Source organism: Rhineura floridana, chromosome 5 (genome assembly GCF_030035675.1).
Source record: "Rhineura floridana isolate rRhiFlo1 chromosome 5, rRhiFlo1.hap2, whole genome shotgun sequence".
NCBI lineage: Eukaryota > Metazoa > Chordata > Lepidosauria > Squamata > Rhineuridae > Rhineura > Rhineura floridana.
Window position 1 is genome coordinate 89,788,194 of NC_084484.1, and position 19,549 is coordinate 89,807,742.

The 19,549-nt window shown below is 41.9% G+C and overlaps 1 protein-coding gene and 1 long non-coding RNA gene across 2 annotated transcripts in view; one reads left to right on the plus strand and one right to left on the minus strand.

Moving 5' to 3' along the window:
• Positions 1-7,098, plus strand: part of TSPAN7 (tetraspanin 7) — a 131,471-nt gene extending 124,373 nt beyond the window's left edge. Inside the window, exons 7-8 of the mRNA XM_061627424.1 lie at positions 3,803-3,875; positions 6,050-7,098. Coding sequence (XP_061483408.1) covers positions 3,803-3,871 — 69 coding nt within the window. The 3' untranslated portion in view covers positions 3,872-3,875; positions 6,050-7,098. The remainder of the gene's footprint in view (positions 1-3,802; positions 3,876-6,049) is intronic.
• LOC133385100 (uncharacterized) lies at positions 864-18,422 on the minus strand. Its single transcript, XR_009762775.1, has 3 exons — positions 18,309-18,422; positions 16,400-16,437; positions 864-951 (listed from the first exon to the last, which is right to left on the minus strand). It is a non-coding gene; the product is annotated as an uncharacterized LOC133385100 (long non-coding RNA).
• Between the last annotated feature and the right edge of the window lie 1,127 nt (positions 18,423-19,549).

The window sequence follows — 19,549 nt, forward strand, 5'->3', positions numbered from 1 at the left end:
GCCATACATGATATTTTCATTTTTAATATGGTGTCTCTGACCTAAAGTTGAATTTAATTTTAAATTAGCAAGCATTTTTTCTTAGAAAACGAAAAACCAAACCAAGATCATGGTAAAATCTTCATTGTCAAAGATCATATGTTTTAGAAAAGTGACAGCAACTTTCAACAAAAAGCTTTTGTACACACCATATATTTAAAGCAGATGGCTCCCTGCCAAGAATCTTGGCCACTTTAGTTTGTGAAGGGTGCTGGGAAATGTAGATCTGTAAAGGGTAAACTACAGTTCCCAGGATTTCTTGGGGAAAGCCATGTACTTTAAACGTGCTTTAAATGGATGGTGTGTACATAGCCATAGTACAGGCAGATATTTTCCTTTTTGTTCTCAAATTGTCCTTGTACATTTAGGAAAGAAGACTGTACTAAGGGACTCGAAAATGTAGCTAGTGGTTTAAAATGTTTCTGGTGAGACTCTTTTAAGATGGAATTGCAGCCAGGTTGATCATTAAATGGGGACAAATTGCAGTACAGCTTTACAGCAAGTTTGACTTGGTTTTATTGCAGAATACAGAGTCTAGGTACTTATTTGTACATGTATTGGAAATCAATTTTGCAATTTCCAATGCCAATTCAAACAGTGGAGGTTTGGTATATTTTGCATGCACCATTTTATTGTTTTGTATTTATTTGTTGGTAATTTAATTGTCAAAATAAATTTAAGTATTGTACATTGACTGGATGAGATGCAATTCATTAGCAAATAGAACTATTCATATCTGCCATCATAGAGTTGCATCCATATTAAGGCTGCAATCTAAACGTCACTTACCTGGGAGTAAGCCCCATTGAATTCTGAGTAGACATGGGTAGGATAGCTCTACAAAACAACAACCCCTTCTTAGTCCTTTTGCGTGTTAAAAGCTTCAGAACACGATGGGTTCCCAGTGCAATTCTGCAAATTGCAACATTGATTTAATCATTCCAGAGGTAATTTAATATATAAGCATTCTGATAAGGTAACAGTTTCCTCAATCTTAATGTTTTTGTCAAATAAAAGAAAACAGTTAAAGGTATGCTCAACCAGGTTTCTTAAAATAGCTCCTCCTCTAAATGCCTGAAAAACTTATTTGATTAAATGTATAGTATGTTAAATTGTTAAACTGAGCTGTTTACAAGTGATCATTCACTGTGCTGTGAACTGGATAGCTCAATATATCAATTAGAATTCTAGCAGAAGCTTGTAGATTGTATAAAAAGCAAATCTAACCTTGTATATGACAGCTGATGTCTCCAGTTTTTTGTGTGTGTCATGTACAATGTGTAGAATTCCTCACATTTTTAACTGAAAGAGCAGGAGGTAGATAGTATAAGGCTATCAACTAGCCATGATGGCTATGCTCTGCTTCCATAGTCAGAGTCAAATACCAGTTGCCGGAAACCGCAGAAGGGGAGAGTGTTCTTTGCACTCAGGTCCTGCTTGTGGGTTTTCCATGGGCAACTGCTTGGCCACTGTGAAAACAGGATGCAGGACTAGATGGGCCATTGGCTCTTCTTATGTTCTTATTGCCAGTTGTCTGTCCTTGGCAAAATCTGCATTTGTGAAATGTGGGTGTGAAGGATTAATGTTCTAGTGGAGATCATTTAGAACACTGCCCTGATTATGCAGAAAACATTAAAAGAATACCATGAGGAAATGATTGGCAAGTTATTTAATTGGAGCCATTCAGAAGGAAGGCAACCAGTGAACAACTAGCCTACTTATGAGGCGGACTGCAGAAACCTACAGTGAGCAGTATAAAGGCTTTGAGATATTCTAGACTGGAGAAACGCAGCTCACAGTGGGAACTGTAAAAGGCAATATGTCATGGCAGCCAAGAGTCTTCCAAACTTCAAGTGCCATATTGGACAGATGGAGTTTAGGATGAAACACAGCACTGAGCCTTAGAAGATTAATCTGATTGAGAGTTAACTAGCTATAGAGCACAAGGTTTAGTGCATACAGCAACACTTTGATTGCTAGTACATTTTGCTCTACTTTCTTGAACGCTTCTGCAGTCTGCTGTACGCCACTGTCAAGATGCAGAAATGTGCCAAGTTCTATGATCCCATAATATGAGGTGTCTTAAGCCCTTAAAGACAGAATGAATGAAATGAAAAGGCAGCAGCGAAAAGTGCTATAGCCAAAACAAGACCCTGACCAATAACCTGTGAATGCAGAAAATCAAGGTAGCTTGTACATTTATATACAATTCAATTTCCATGCAATGAACATACCTCTTTAGAACAATTGCTTCATCAAATAAATAACATAACCAACAATAGCCAGTGGTTATATCTCCATTCATAATACACACTAACTGATATATGTAAGTATATTATTTGGTATGTAAAAAACATGCTGAATTATTTTTAGACCAATGGTGGAATGGCATGTAAACAAACAGTTGTATCCAACAAAGTTGTCCCATTAGTGCAAAGACTTCCACCTAAGTGGTGGGACGTTCTGTCCCTCTCTCCTCTCCCCATGTGCCCCCCCCCAATCTGCTCTGGAGGGTTGGAGGAAACTCCAAAACAGATTTGGGGAGCACAGAGGGCATGCGGGGAGAGGAAAGGAAAAGGAAGCCGCATCGCGCAGGCGGACATCCTTGCACTAATGGGACAGCTTTGCTGGATATAACCCAAAGCGCCACCAGTCTCTCCTGCTAGTGGCACTTAATTGTAATGTCAAAGGCTGTGTATGCATCACCGGCTTAAAACGCAGCTAGGTTATTCTCTTTCTTCGTTCAGATGGAAGCTGGTTTGGAGAAAAGCACATCATAACACAGTATTTCATAAGAAACAATAGGACAGATACAGGAGAGCTACGGATTGTGGCTAAGGCAACATGTACACCGCTTCCCAAACTAGCCGTGGGAGCACACTGGATGCAGGATAAACAAGAGTGTGTACACAGCCTAACAAAAGATCTTGCATAAGAAAGGTGTGCAGGCTGTATTCACACTTACAGACTACACAACATCCTTCTGCTGCGAGCTCAGTGCCAAAGTGATTACACAGGTGGCTGGCATTGCTTGTTTGTAATATCTGAAGCTGCTCTCTGTTTGACCTTCTGCTTCTGTCACAGCAACATGGGAGGGAGTAGAAAGAACCTCTGAAGCACATCACTATGTCTTAAGCCACATACTGTGTATTGCAGGAAAGCTTGGAGTTCACTGTGCAGATGTTAGCACTGTGATCACTCCAGAGACCATGCTGGTCCAGAGGCCATGTCTTGGCTGTGCATTGACACAGAGCTGAAATACAATGACCCATATCACAGCAAAGTTTTCATGGATTATTTGCATGTTGACTAATCTCTGATTTCTACCTGCATGGACATTTCCTAAGATGCCTGAAAGATGTGAAGCCACAGAACAACTGATCGTTTTGCAGATACAGCCTTTTTACCCCCTGTAAATATTCATGATGAGCTGTAACCAATCGGGCTGGATGCATACATCATGAAGTTGATAGGAATAAGGGGGAAACGAGTAAAAAAGACTTGGATTAAATACAGAGAAATGTCATGAAAATGGAATTGCCTGGGGGTGGGGTAGGTAGGAGAGATACTTCACAGGAACTATTAGAGCTGATGCTTCTCAGTTGTGTGCTTCTATTATGACCACTGACTCAAACATATAATTTGTGTTTTAATATTTTAAGAGATTTTCTTTTTAAAAAATCTAAAAACCCCTCTGTAGAGTCAGTGGATTTCACAGTGACACTGCACTACATGCTTGATATTTTCTCTTTCCCTCTGACAGTTGATTGGAATGCTGTTGGCATGCTGCCTGTCCCGATTTATTACTGCCAATCAGTACGAGATGGTGTAACAAGGTGGGTCTGTATGTTGCTGTGTGCATGATGCTCTTCCCCAAGTGACTGAAATGCCTTGCCTTCCTGTTTATGAAAGCCATTGCAGCTGCTTGTACTAAGTACACGGCCTTTGTAGCAGGGATGAAAACACTAATCACAGATAAAAATGTGGATGTTAGACAGTCCCTCTATGAAAAGGTCTGTGGTGCTGAGTGGCATTGTTTAAAAACTCAAACACACAAAAAATCCTAGATAGGTTTCTTGATTCAGGCAATCCATTATTGTTGTTGTTGTTGTTGTTGTTATTACATTTGTATACCGCCCCATAGCCAAAGCTCTCTGGGCAGTTTACAAACATTAAATATGCTTTTCTAAACTTTTTTTTTACTTGCAGTGCAATTCTATGCATATCTACTCAGAAGTAAGTATCACTGAATTCAGTGGGGCTTACTCCCAGGAAAGTATTTACAGGATTGCAATCTTATCAAACAAACTCGGTCTATTAAAATATCACTGATGTTGATACTCTGTGGTTTCTTTTAATTGGTTCATTAATTGGTTAAAAACAAGGTACCAAAGCATAACCAAGCTACATGAAAACAGCTGTGGGAGATTGTTCTGAGATGTGGCGCTGGCTGTCATCAGTATTCTGATGACATGTGGCTCTGTCTCTTCTTTCCATCTCAGCCCAGAGAAGATGTGAAGATTCTAAAGCAGTGTCTAAAATTAGCAATGGACTGGGTGTGGGCTAACAAGCTGAAACTTAATCAGGACAAAATAGAAGTGCTCTTGGGCTATAGGGCTGCTGATCTAGCAATTGGGGTTCAACCAGGTTCACAGTTTTAGGATGCTGTTGGGCCTCACCATGTTCCTGATTTCCCAGATAGCAGCTTTGGTTCAGCATGCTTTTGCTTAGCTTAGTTCTTGTTTTTGCTTTGCTTAGCATCAACTGTACCCGTGTATAGAGAGGATAGACCTGGCTGTGATCACATAGGCCTTAGCTACATTTACAGTAATTATCTTTATGCTGTGCTGCACACACACACAATGTTTGCTCAGGTCCTTATTCACTTCCATGGATGGAACATATCCATGTGAACATACATTTATGGTTATGTTCCTTTGGGGTGAAGATGGGAGTTCACCCCATTGACACCCTATAACTCCTCTGCTGATGCCACTGCACTGGCTGCCAGTATGCTACCGGCTGCAGTTCAAGGTTTTGCTTTTAGCATTTAAATCCCTAAAAAACTTGGAACCAGGATATCTGAAGGGCCATCTTGCCCAATATATCCCTGCCTGCAACTGCTTTCCTCAGATAGGACACTGCTGGGAGTATCATATGCCTCAGAGGTGCACTTAGCCTTTTACTATTACAGCTTCAGCTCTCTGCAATCAATTACCAGCCGAAATCAGACATGCATCTAGCGTGATGATGTTTAGACTCCCAACAGAAGACATTTTTGTTAGCCAGGCCTTTCCTAAAGTAGAACTTCGTCATTTATGAAATGTTAATGTTATATCTGATTAAATTGATTTGTAGTTTTTGGAGTTTCTATGGATGGTTTTGTTGTTTTTAGGGTTTGTTGAGTTGATTTTACTGTTTGTAGAGCGTGTGTTTTTGTATTTTATTTTGTTTTTATCTTGCACACTACTTTGATGGCTTTATGGTGTGAAGCAGGCTATCCGTTTGGATGATAATGTGGGCATGGGAGCTTTTTTTGCATCAGACCCCTATATCTGAAGCACACTGCTGAATGGGGCAAGAGCATACCAACACCTTCCTGTGGGAATCAATTGCATTATGCAAAGTTATATGGGGTTCCAATGCACATACACAGCTTCTTCATGAGCAGAGGCTTATTTTCAACAGGTACACATCAGTTAGAGTTGCATGTGCCCAGTGAAAATGTGTGCATTAAATGAATGCAGAAGCTCCTCATGTATTCCATATGCCTAAAGTCCCACTAATTTTAATGGAACTAGATACTGTGCCTCCTATTGGTTATTATTTCCAAAATATAGAGTTCGATCCAAAGGCTTCCTTTCTCCAGTGAAAGGAAACTTCTTCCATTAGAGGAAAGGAACCTTTGGATCCAACCCACAGAACCACTACTTTTAAAAAAGAATTGTTATGATTGATAGTAACTAAATCAATTCATTGGTCTACCCTTTCCCTTTCTGTACTTTTCCAGGGGTGTCAAATACAGTGCCTGTTTTCAGTCAGGAACTGGATAATTCTTGGAAGACGTCTAAAGAATGTTAGAGCACATACACAACTACACATACACACACACATAAAACCACCACCTCCAAACTGTGTACCATGCGTAGTGTACCATTCCGTGAAGTACTGTTGTGCCACAAAAGTAGCCTGAACCATTCAGCATCCAGTACTGTACACTCCATCCCAAAGGCTCTGCATATGATGGCACTATATGTATGTTCTTGGTCAGATTGTAGTTGCATTGTAAAGTTAACAGGGGTAATTCATTAACAGCAATGATTGGGCTGTGCATGTAGTGACAGGAGGGCAAAATTAGCCTTTCACTATGGTTAATAAATGTCGCACACATCCATATTAAACTTGTATACAAAAATATATATTATTTTGGTTTATAAATTTTTTTATTTCTTGGTTTTGTTAACTGCTTTACTAAAGTTTTTCAATGTATCCCCTCCCCTCCTCACAACTGCCCCAGACAAGAAGAAATCAGTTACATAACACATGAAGATACTTGAAAAAGAAAAGTCCAAAATCTGCTCAAGAGAAATTGTTCTTTTGATGTTCTGCTGCATCTTTGATTCTTAATCAATGTTGTACGCCTAGGGCGTTTGCCGATAGGCCTTTGTCTAGTCCATTTTGCCTCTGAATCTGAACCTGTGTAATAGTTACTAAGCTGTGTTGTTTGCTTACTGTGAAACCAGTAATTTTGCTTCCTTTTTTAAAGATAATTATGAACTAATCAAATTGTGCTGTGATGCTACTTTCTTCTCCCCGTTTTTTTCCTTTTACTCTCCTTTTGCATTGAAGTTGCCACCCAGTACATTTGTCAAAATGTCAAATCAATCAAACTTATTTAAAAAAAAAAGAGTGCGTGGAATATTTTTGGGGGTTGGGGAGCAAAAGTTTAAGACCTTTTTAAAAAAAATAGGAATTTTTTAATAAGGCCTCTGTTTAGCATGCCAACAAGAATGCATTGATATTGTGAGTATTTGTGATATACATATTAATAAATGGAACCATTATGGATTTCTTCTGGCTTCCCCTTTATTTTTCAACACTAACTCAGTCTTCTTTTTTCAGTGGCAGTGTTATGAAAGCCCGTATCCTTAAAGCATATCTTCCTACAACCAATTTCATCTTTACTTTTTCTGACTGTGATGGAACATCGTCATAACAGGGCTTATTTCAGGGCTTGGAAGTATTTATGTGAATATAAATATGAAGTGGTCAGACCATTGGTCCATCTGACCTCGTACCATCTCTGATTAGCAGCATCTCTCTGAACTCTGAAGCAGATAAGTTTTTCTCTCTGAACTCTGAAGCAGATAAGTTTTTCCCAGTCTTACTATGTGAGACACTTAAGTGGGTGTGCTAGAGATTGAAGCTGGGACCTCCTGTGGACCCAGCATGTGCTCTACCTCTGAGCTATAGCGCTCCTGCAATAGATTCATTTCATGCACTTATCCTTGCAAATTACAAACAGTCTGGGGTGAACATCCTGCTCCTCTGCTTCATAGATGGTGACAAAAGCAAAGCCTGTCCAGTCTTCATGAACCAAGCCAGTGCAGCCAAGGGGGCTAGAGGAAGCAAAGGATTCAGAGTGTTTCCTCCAGTGTTTTAAATACCAACTGCTTTCTCTGGAAAGGAAAACAATGCCCTGTTTTTTAATTGAACATTTTTCTCTCAGTTTGTATTCCATGTACGTATCTATTTACAACAAATGTGTGCATGTTAACAAAAAGCACCTTCTGCTGTAGAGAAAAGCATTTATAGCAAGAGTCTGTGTTGTGATGGGGGTCAAATGGGTGGACAGAAGGAAATCTGTTTGATAGCCTGCTTTTAAGATTCCTCCAACATCCCTACATTGGGACAATTAAGAAAGGATGTTCAGGGGGATGTTAAGAGGCTATTCATTACTACCCCCCCCCGACAGGAAGCAATAAAACAGACAGAAAGCTTTTTATTAAAGGTACAGTAGCTGTAAAAACACCCACCCACCCTGCAACAGTTCTTTTTCTGCCACACTGGATAGGATAGCACTTCAGTTGTCATCCCAAGCATTTTGCCACAAATCAGAACTGAAAAAAAACCAGAGCAATAAAAAACACTGCTCTGCAGCAATTTGACAACAGCATTGTCAGGTTACTTCATATTGCAATTCCAGAGAAGAGGCATAGTGCACGATCAACTGTATATTCAGCATTGAGTAGCTGCCTCTCCTATGTCTGAAAATCTCACAACCGCAGATGTAGTCCAGAATTTACATATATGACATCATTGTTCTCTATTTATCATATACACATTTATCTGATATTTATAATTAAATGCTGCTCGAGATGGTATGCAAATGAAAGTTATAACCAATTTGGCTATGTAAATATATTCACAACCTATTAAAATATGCTTGAAAATGACACAGAGTACAAAATGCAAGGGGAAGTTGTTAATTTCATTTTCATCTGTGAGGATAAAGGAACATCTGGACACATCTCATCTATGAGAGTTGTGTGAGATTCATGATGGCGCTGCCTCCTAAATGCACTGGGGCTTTGGTAGACATTTAGCACCAGGGTTCACTGCAGAACAGGACCCTGCCTCTTGCTGCTACTGTCCCCCACTGAAGCAATACCAGAATCCCTAATGCAAATGATCAAACCTAACCTCCCCTCCTCCTCCTCCCTCCTCTCCTCCCCCTCCTCCTCTCCTCCCTCTCCCTCCCCTCCTTTCCTCCCCTCTCCCTCCCCTGCTCTCCTCCCCCTCCCCTCCTCTCCTCCCCCTCCCTCCTCCCCCTCCCTCCTCTCCCTACCCCTCCCTCCTCCCCCTTCCCCCTCCCTCCCCTTTCAATATCCCCCCTACTTCTCCGCCCTTCTCTCCTGCCCAACTTTTAAAGATACAGAAGACCTCTTGGAGGCTGGGCAACTACGGGTGCCAGGCCCGGCCTCCAAGAGGTCTTCTATATCTTTAAAAGTTGTGCAGGGGGAAGGGAGAATTCCACCTTGTATTTTTTCTCATTACAGGGTTGCAAAAACACCTGCACTTGACTGACTTTCTTCTCCTAAAGATACAGGATCACTCTCAGGCCATGAACCTGGCAACCCTAATTAACAGTTGAATCTGAAACTGTAGTTTGATATAAAATTAGACTGCAATATATTGCTACTTAAGCAATGGATCTAGCTGTTGGAAAAAACAAACTTGCCCTGCCCAAGATGCATGTGTTCAGCCTGCTATGCTTAAACCACTCTACTTAAGGAAGGGTGGGCACGGTCAATTAAAAACATAGAGCACACCTAGAAATGTACTGGAATATATTTCATCTCCCATTGTTTTATCTTGTACAAATTGAGACACTCCTCATGTCCATTCCACAATTATTTTTGGAATGTAAATTATGCAAAGTGTTGCTGTACTTCACATATTCATATACAACAGAAGCAAAAGAAAACAATTTACTATAGAAAACTTCACTAAAATTGCAAAGTAAATCGAACATATTTAAAGTGACTATCTGAACTATATTGACTGTGTTCATATTGTTGCTTCCTCCCTTGTAAAAGAAGATCAGCACAGCACATGTCTTGTTTCTATTATTTGGGCTGATTGGAGGTGTTGCCACCACCCACCATATGCTCAGAGGCACATGTTACCAGATTCTTCCAAGCTACACAGCAAGTGGATTGGACTGTGAAAGACCAACCCAAAGTGTGTTTGCATTCTGACAAATGTGTAGGGCAGTCCAGTATCTCAGAGAGGAGGTCAGGTCTCCTGCTCCCCTGGTGCTTTCACTATAGCTGCCCAATTTCCCTCCTTTTTCAAGTTTGATAGAAATATCTGTTGGTTATCGGTACGTTCTTAAACACCAAGGTTTTTTTTTTGCCTATTAGTGAATTAAAAGTTTAGGCCACTTGGAATTGACAGGGCAGGAGGCAGGGAGCCCTAGGTGGAGCCAGAGCCAATCTCAGGCAGATCCAACTAAATTCTCATCGTATGCCTGCCAAGTTATACAAAGGCAACACTAAGGAGGAGGAAGCTGACACAGTTGGTGCTGTCCCTGGACATAAGTAAGAAGGCAGGCAGATGGGGGCTGGCTGAGGGCAGTCTGAGGTTAGCGAGGGAGTGCCCCACTCACCCAAACTGACTAGCATCTACTGCTCTGAACTCCTTCCTTTCTAAGCTGAAGCTACACTTAATGTTAATTTAATCTTGTCAAAACAGCTCCAGCTCTCCTCCCTTGCCTCGGCTGTAGCCCCTAAGAAGAATCAGAGGAGGTGGTGGGGAGAGAAACTTCTGGAAACACAGTTTATAGAGGTGGGACCTTGCTTTCAGGGTGGCTATGTTTTTCTGGCTTTGCTCCTGTGCCTTCAGCAGCAGACTATCATGGAGAAATTAAGCAGGTGGTGCTTTTTTTCTCATCACTTTATCTCCATAGTAGAAAAGCCTGGCTAATTTCTGTGTGTACAGCTGCTGTTAAAATGAACAGAGGACAGCTGAGGAAAAAAAGAATGACAACTCTCATTAAAAGTAGGCTTTCACAGAGCAAACTGGGCTCTTATTTCTCCCCCCCCCCCCGATTGCTGCTCAGTGATGGTGGAGAAAGGCATGTGAAGGTGCAGCAAAGATATTCTACTGTGATTACTTTTAAAGCTTGAGTACCTTTGTGAATTAGAAGTAGAATGCCATCTTTTCAACTTGCTCCAAAGCCTTTAACAGCAGCCTAACAAGCAGACAAAGCTTTTGGTGTCTGTGCCAGGATACGCTTCCCCTGATCAATTTCAGTGTCAGGCCACTATGAAAGCTGGGGGGAAAGGCGATAAACCTTGCCTGTGCCTGCTTGGCAAACGGTGCAAAGGCTGCATGTATAGTAATGCATAGTATGAACTCCCCCAGTGGCCCTCATTTTTTGCTGCAAAGCAGCGTCAAGGGGTGACCAATTTGGAGTATGGCTGGAAGGGAATGCCCTTGCAATCACACTTCTGGAATCACTTGGGGGACAGCAAGAGTAAGGAGAAGGACTCCGTGTTCACTCCTCCTGCATCTAATCCCTCCTCACAATGCTCTTTTGTAGTGAAGAAGCAGGCCATTAGGAGTTTATTGCACCATTTCTGCGTAGCATGGGTAGTCCTCTTGTTCACCAAGTAATGCCAGTTCAGTGCTCCTGAAATCTAGCCAGTTTTCAGCATGGCAGAACCCAGCTTCTCTTAGGGGAAACCTATGGCCGTCCAGCCAAATGTAGTGTTGGTTCCAAATTCAGCTAGTACTGTAAGATCATAGCTCTTGAATGGGAAAAAGTACAGGGACATTGCATAGGCTGCTTCAGTGTATACAGAAGGCATGGGATATCAGTAGTCCTATGGGAGTTGCTGGACTACAACTCCCATAATCCCTGACCATTGGCCATACTGGCTGGTACTGATGAGAGTTGGGAGTCCAAACATCTGGAAGGTCACAGAATCCCATTCCTTCCTTAGGGAGAAACAGCCTTAAGAACATAATACAACACAGCAGGGCTGACCTGGAAGGGTCCTCAGTGCATATAGTCTAAAAGCATCTATTCCTCTCCAAGGCTGAGGTTGTGGTTCTTCAGGTTTCTAGCAGATGTTGGTAGTCCGCAATGGTGATTGGCTGCCCACCTCTGATGACCCCGCCCCCCAATCTGTGATGCAGTTTGGCATTTAAAGGAAACAAATACTTTTTTAAAAATGACAAATGGAGAAACTCATGAATATTCATATTGGGCTTTAAAAAACCTTTTTAAAAAGACAGGCAGCCTTTTTGAAGGAGGGTGAAAATGCAAGTTTGATTTGTTGGTATGAATGTCTGTCATTTCAGTTGCAAAGCAGAGCTTGCACCATGACTGAGGAATGTGCTAGAAAGTGTGAGCTCCCTGGGTGCTTCCAGATGAAGGCTTAATACTGTAAATGGGTTGTTCAAACATCACAGATGGGTCATTGACAACAGGGTTTTTTTAACCTAACACCACCACCCCAAAAGGATAAACCCAGATTAAATTGGGGAAAACATACAGGCTGACATTTTGATGTTTACAACCTTGTGTGGACACTGAAAAATGAACACCTATCCTGCAAAAAGCATCTGTCTGGGAGCCCCTTCTGCCTTCATTTTTGCAGTGACCAGCCAAGTACTTTCAGCCTCTATGCCTTGCATGCAAGCGCATCTCCAAAGTACATTGGACAAAAGCTTTCTTCATCTAGCTCAGTGGTTCCCAACCTGGGGGCTGTGACCCCTGGTGGCACACGCAAAGTAATCCAGAGGGGGCCATGAACAGTAAATAAATGAATTATTTGTTAATTTTTTTTACAAAAGTCTTCACTCCTGTGACGCTGTCTGCTCCCCACTGCCACTGCAGACAACACCGCCCCCTTGCTCCAAACAACAGAGGTGGACTTTTGCTGAAGTGCCAGAGCATCTTTTAGGTGCTCTGAGGGCAGGCGTCTGCCTATAAAACATGTGGCAGATGCTGAAGAAGGATGAGGGTGCAGTTACCAGGAAGAAGAGGGATTTACTATTGCCAGCTCCCATTTCCTCACACTACCGCTATTGACATCCTTGCTCAGAACGAGAGGAAAGGGCTTTACCTGAAGCAAAAATAAGGAAGGCTGGAAGGATAGGATGCTTTTCCCCCTTCCTTCTTGGCAGCCAGCCTGTCCACCTTTCTTGGCTCCTGCTTCGTTGCCACCTCCTTTAAAAAATTATTCTTATTTGCAAGGCCACCCAGATCTCGCCTTCTGCCTTGCCAAAGCCAAGGAGCAGTTAGGAAGCTCAAGACTTGCTGACCCCCCATCTCTGAGGCTAAGTGTGTATGTCAACATCCCCTCTTTCTTCCACCTACACTCCATCCCCCAATCTCTCTTCCAAGATACTACAGTAGTTGAGGGCTTCACCCATCCCATGTGCCCAAATGCCTGCAGATGCCTCTAAGAGGGGCAGGTGTGTTTATGTATGTGCATGCACTGATCTGTTTTCTGCTCCACTCTCATTCCCCAAGTGCACACTAACTAAGTCATCAGTTCTGATTATCATCCCAAAGCCTAAAAGCACTAACCTCTCCTCAATCTGACCATCCTTTTGTCTTCACAATCTAGCATCCCCACCACTACCACATTGCAGCTTCTTTATTAATTATTATTATTATTATTATTATTAAAAAGCTCAGCAGGTTAGCTGAGTTGGGGTCCACATACTGCAGCTGAAATTTATTTATTTATTTATTATTGCATTTCTATCCCACCTTTCCTCCAAGTTGCTCAAAGTGATGCAAATGGTTCCCTCCTTTTCCATTTTATCCTTACACCAACCCTGTGAGATAGGTCAGGCTGAGAGAATGTGTCTGGCCCAGGGTCACCCAGTGGGCTTCATGGCTGGGTGGGGATTTGAACCTGGTTCTAAGTCTAACACTAACCCACTAGTGTTGGAAGACTAGGGTTGCCAGGTTCAAGGCCTGAGACTGATCCTGTGTCTTTAGGAGAAGAGAAAGTCAGCCAAGTGCAGGTGTTCTTGCAACCCTGTAATGGGGAAAACCACAAGGTGGAATTCTCCCTTCCCCCTGGACAACTTTTAAAGATATAGAAGACCTCTTGGAGGCCGGGCCTGGCAACCCTAGTTGCCCAGCCTCCAAGAGGTCTTCTGTATCTTTAAAAGTTGTGCAGGGGGAAGGGAGAATTCCACCTTGTGGTTTTTCCCATTACAGGGTTGCAAGAACACCTGCACTTGGCTAACTTTCTCTTCTCCTAAAGATACAGGATCAGTCTCAGGCCTTGAACCTGGCAATCCTACTCACAGCTGATTGGCAGATCAACCCATTCCCCCTCCAGGTGTGGCTAATGGAAATGCTTTGCTGTAGGTGACTAGTGTGTTCACAGCCTTAATCTGATACAGCAAAACAGAGCAATGGAGGAAAGTGTGCTTGTAAACATTGTTTACCAGGCCTGGAAACAAAATTCCTAGTGGGGTTGTATGCAAGCTGCTCAGCATTGATGCAGCTATAGAGTTGGCATCTGCTATGTTAATTTAGAAGATGAACATTGTCCTGCATGGTGGAGTCCAGAAGCAGCAGGTTGGGTTGGCATTTGGAGCACAAGTTAGCTTGCCAAACCCAGAATGGCCAGATGCCAAAAGGGAGGCTCCTGCATGCCAGTCTTTTTGTCATGACAAGAGGCAGTACCTGGCTGCAGAAGTCTCAGAGAAGGACCTGCTTTCTTCAGGCAGCTGCTTACTTGCCTTCCTGGCTATTGCTGAGCAATGTGGAGCTGCATAAGCAGTGGGAATATGTGATAGATGCAACTCCATGATTTTTGAGGTGTAAGACAATGTGGCAAGGAGAGACAAGGCCTCAGAACAACAATAATCCCCTTGGCAAAGGGATGGGAGTCAACACACTGGCACCCTTTTGCCCTTTTTGTCTTCTGTGGCACCTAGACCCACTCATTGCTACACAGGTGTGGGTACTCTCCCCCCAGCAGTCTGAAGGCTGATGGGGGTGAGTAGGGACTACCTACATCAACCTAACAAATGATCTCTTTATCTTTTGAAAGGTAAGTGTTGCCCAAATTCCAAGTAATGAGCAAAGGTGCAGTTACATCATTTTCCACTCTGGATTTAATGGTCTTATTGTCTTCACTTGCTTCAAAATGTGGCAAGTCAGCCCTGTTGCATTTGGGGGTTCTGTCTCAAAGTCCTGATAATGAGCTCCCTGTCCCCTTGATGACATTGGGAAAGAGGAAAACAGCCAGGGCAAAGTTCTCTACTCCTGCTTCTCCCTGTCCTGTTCGGCAGGAAAGCAGATGGAAATTGCTTTTCACCCATTTGTGCTTGCTTTTACTCAGTGAAGAGATGGGGTGAAGAAGGCCCCACATCTCTGCAAGCATCCCCTCCTGTGAGAGAGAAAAGAAATGTGTACTTCATGGTATACAACAGTGGGATCACTAAACTCCTAAGTAGGGGATGGGTGAGGAATTCCATTCAGTTTACATGTAAAGCCAAATTTATCAAATTCACATTTTCTGAAACAATATGAGAACTGAAACAGCCATGCTTCAAAGTTCGCATTTCTTAGAATTTTGTGATTCAGTTCCCCAACCAACCAACATGCATAGATTAGGGGAAAATGTATATATAAATATGAATATATTGGTGAAAATAACATACAAACTGCATTATATTAGGAGACATTGCGTGCAAAAATTAGTACATTAGTCCAAAATACAAAAATGTATTTACAAAAATGTAAAAAAAAATTAATCACAAATTGCTGCAGAAACCTGGAGAACTGAATTTAAGGCTGTGAACACATCTCCAGAACAAAGATTTCCATTAGCCACACCTGGAGGGGGAACAGCTGATCTGCTGATCAGTTGCAATATCTCTTTGAAGTTGATTTAAAAAAAACAGAAACCATTCAAGCTGCTCTCACCAGCAAAAAGGGGTCACACAGCCATTAGTAGCCCACAAAAAAGTGTTTACTAGTCTGCTTGGTCACATAGACCTGTCAGGCATTTGTGGCCTAAATAGGAAAAAGCAACATTTGGAAAGCTTATCTGCCTAGACTTCTGGAGGCAGTGCTTACAGGGCAAACAGGCAAGCATCTATTTACATGTCTGAATTAAAGGTATCCCAACAGTAAGTAGCAAAGATTGCTACTTTGAAAGCCAAAACTAGCTTTGGATTACAGCAAGCCACGTCCTTTGCCAAGAAGCTAGTTTAACCTAATTGGTTACAATTTCCTATTGTTGCTAAAATGACAACATGCATGTGTTCAGTTACTAGAAGGTACAATGCGGAATGGAAAGCAAAACTAGCTTTACAAGACCAATTCCATCTAGTTTATATATATTAAAAAGTTATTGGCAATTAGCAGTTTTTTTAAAAAAAAAATTAGCCCTGCTACCCTAAGAATTAATGAATGTGTTTCGTTACATCCCTTATGGGATAGTTGGCCTAATAACAATCCATTGCAGATTAATGTGGTTCTAAAAACTGAACATGCAGACTGAAAACTGAATGCAGGTGAGCAATCTTACAAAGGTGACGAGAGGAAGAAATGCTTATGTAACGACGGGCCATTAATAATGCTGGATGGGCTAAGGGCAATTAAAAATTAATCCCTTTCTTTTCCTGTTATGCATATTCAATATAGGCAAGCATGATGCAAACAAACAAATAAGACCAAATTCCTCTCCAAAGAAAATTTGGGAGAAAGAAAATCAGTTTCCACTGAAGTCTATGGAGTTATATTTTGCTCACCTCAGTAACAGGCGATGCTATAAAACAAAACATGCCTTAGATTTTACTTGATTCTTACCGTAGCGCCGCTTTTGATATGGTCCATTACAGGATTATCTATGAGAAATCATAGTTATATATAATAATTAAATACTAACTTTCCTCAGTCATTTTCCATTAGTTAAGCCTTCTGGTGATTACACCCTTATGTGGCCAGATTTATATTTCACCACAATTTAGAAACAATTAGATCAATGTAAATGTACTGCCTTCAAGTCGATCCCAAGTTATTTTTGAAGTTGTATAGTTTTGGAATATTGAACCATGTGCTTTTCAATAATGTGTCTCTGACAGTCTGTTTCTCTCTGTGATGCACACATATAATTTCCCTCAGCCTACTTCACGGCCACTTCTTGCTTCTGCTTTATACACTCCAAATGTACATCGCAGCTCCATACAGTTAGTCAAATGCATAATTAGTCCTGGTTTTTGCTGGTATAAGAAAATACGTCTGATAGAAGAGGTGGAACGAACTATATACTGGGGATGCGATACATATGGGCCTCCAAATGTTGTTGGACTCCAGTTCCCATCAGCCCCAACCAGCATGGTCAGCAGTCAGGGATGGTGGGAGATGCAGTCCAGCAGCATATGAGGGCCAGATATTCCATCTCTGCTGTATACATTGCAACAGCCTATCCAACTTCTCTGTACCTTTTCACCTTCAAAAGTTACGATCCTACATTATGAGCTGGACCTGGAACTCATTTAGCATGTGTGGGTCTTGCAATGCCTATAACCACTCTCAGGCTGCATTCAGGCATGGCATTTATTGTGTTAGTTTTACGATTATAATGGTAGTGCTTCTGTCCCAATTTCTAACATTCCTTTCACACTGCAGTACCAGTAGCATTATGGAACAGTGGCTTTTTTATCAATATACAGTCATGTCACACTACATTTAATTCATACCAGTGGGGATGGTATGTCACAACAATGAACACCATTGGACATGTTGTTGCTCCACCACCCTTTCTGCACATGCGCACATCTGTTCCCCCATGATTCCACCATGAAAATGGCAGAAAAGAACTATATACCAGTATAACGCCCCAAATTTTGTCACTTTACTCCCACAATTTGCTGGGTTAGTGGGGTTGCAAATGGATTTTTTTCTGGAAGAAATTAACATGGAAATCAGCGCTAAACTTCCACTAAGTTCCACTAGATTTCCAGAAGTGGCTCTTATGTCATGTGAAATATCAAATAAAATGCAGAAATTATCAGGTAAGGAAATATCAGGAAAACAGAATAAACTGTTGTCTGAATGCAGCCTAAGAGCAGCTTCAAATGTTATGATGGGCCACCAGCTGAATGTGAACTGGTGTCTGCATTCAGGCATGAATGCTTCTCCAACACATCCACGGTTGCTCTAAAGCAGCCTTTCCCAACTAGTGTGCCTCCAGATGTTGTTGGACCACAACTCCCATCAGCCTCAGCCAGCATTGCCAATGGTCAGGAAGATGGGAGTTGTGGTCCAACAACACACTGGTTGGGAAAGGCTGCTCTAAAGTAACTAGTGCTTGTGAGCTGAAGCAGTTCAGCCTGTAGAAACTAGGTCTGTTTTGCACATACACAATATTTTTTCCCGTGTGGGTGTAAGGAAAAAATCCCATTTATTTACACACATGCCATCAAGTGTGAAGATTTCACGCATGCCGGAGTTCACATCTATGCTCTCACTTTTCTAATTAAAATAACAGAAAATCCAAAACTGCTAAGAACTGAGGCCTACTCAGAGTAGATCCATTGAAATTATTGGACAGTAGTCATGTACATTCATTTCAATTGGACTGTTCTGAAGAGGACTAGCTTTGGATACAACCCATACATAAAAACAAGCCATATAATCAAAATAAACCAAAAGAGCATTCAGCAGCAATACACCAGCAGAGGTTTAAAAGGCAACAAACAGACCTATGCCTCACCTCTAAAGATCTTCTAAAATGAAAAGGCTTAACAGTATGCTAAGGGAGCAATCCAATCCCAAGATCCACTGAGATCCAATGAACAGAGTTTGGGATAGGCAGATCTCCAACTGAAGTCCTCCATCCCAGCTGAGCCAGGGCTCAGTTGAAGCTGGCTGAGCTGAAGCCGGGGTAAGTCCTGAAAAATGAGTGAGGTGAGGGCAGGACAGGGCAGGGGAAGACTTAGCCCTATTCTAAACTCCATCCAGTTTGGTCATGTGACCTAAGATCAAACAGAAGTTACATTGGCAAAAGGCGTGGCGTATGTCCAACTGTATTTTAAAAGCTTGTTTTCTCTCGGTCAGACTCAGGCTAGCTCAGCTGGCAGTATCCCCGCTCCTGAGTGAAGTTTGGAATAGAGATAAATTACACTGGATTCCTATAGTTTGGATTGCTCAACCCAAGGCCAGGAATGAAGTTCCTGAAGGAAGAAACCTGAGTGCTTAGTTGCAGTGGCTAAGAAAACCCTGTCCTTTGAATCCACCTTCTTAACCTCTGAAGGCAAAAGGACACAAAACAGAGCATCAGCAGATAAACTAAGAGAATGAGTCACCCACATAGGAGAAGGTTCCCTTTAAAGTATTGAGATCACAGACAATTAGGGCTTTAAAGGTTAATATGAGCACCTTGAGTTGTCAAAAACTGGAAATGATGCAATTGGCACAAACTGGAGATATTAAAGAACAGACAGAAATTCATCTATCCTAAGCAATTCTGCACTCATCAACAAGCAGCCTGATTTCACACACACACTTTCATTAACAAAATAGTTAACCCTAGTCTCTTTCCCAATAAATTAACGTTTTAAGGGTTTGAACACCCACCCCAAAGCAAAGAATTCACATTGACACCATGACCAATTTTGATGGTATAGGTAGGGATGTGTAGTCATCTGGGATTGCAGGGGGTCATAGACCCCTTACTTTTTGGGGAGCAGGGTCCCAGCTAGGTCTCTATGTACGAGCCAATCATCATGAAAGGGGAGTGTGTTAGCTACTGAGAAGAGCCTTTGTCATTTCATACTGATTGGATCCAGAGTGAAAGGAGGTTAGTCAGCTACTGAGAAAACCCTGCTCGGTAGCTCAGGAGCTAACACACAGCTAACTGGCTCCTAGGCATATATAGAAAGCAAGGGAAACAAGGGAAAGTAGAAAGGGGGCATAGTTGTGCGGTGGCGTGGTGTGACTATCATGAAAGGACCC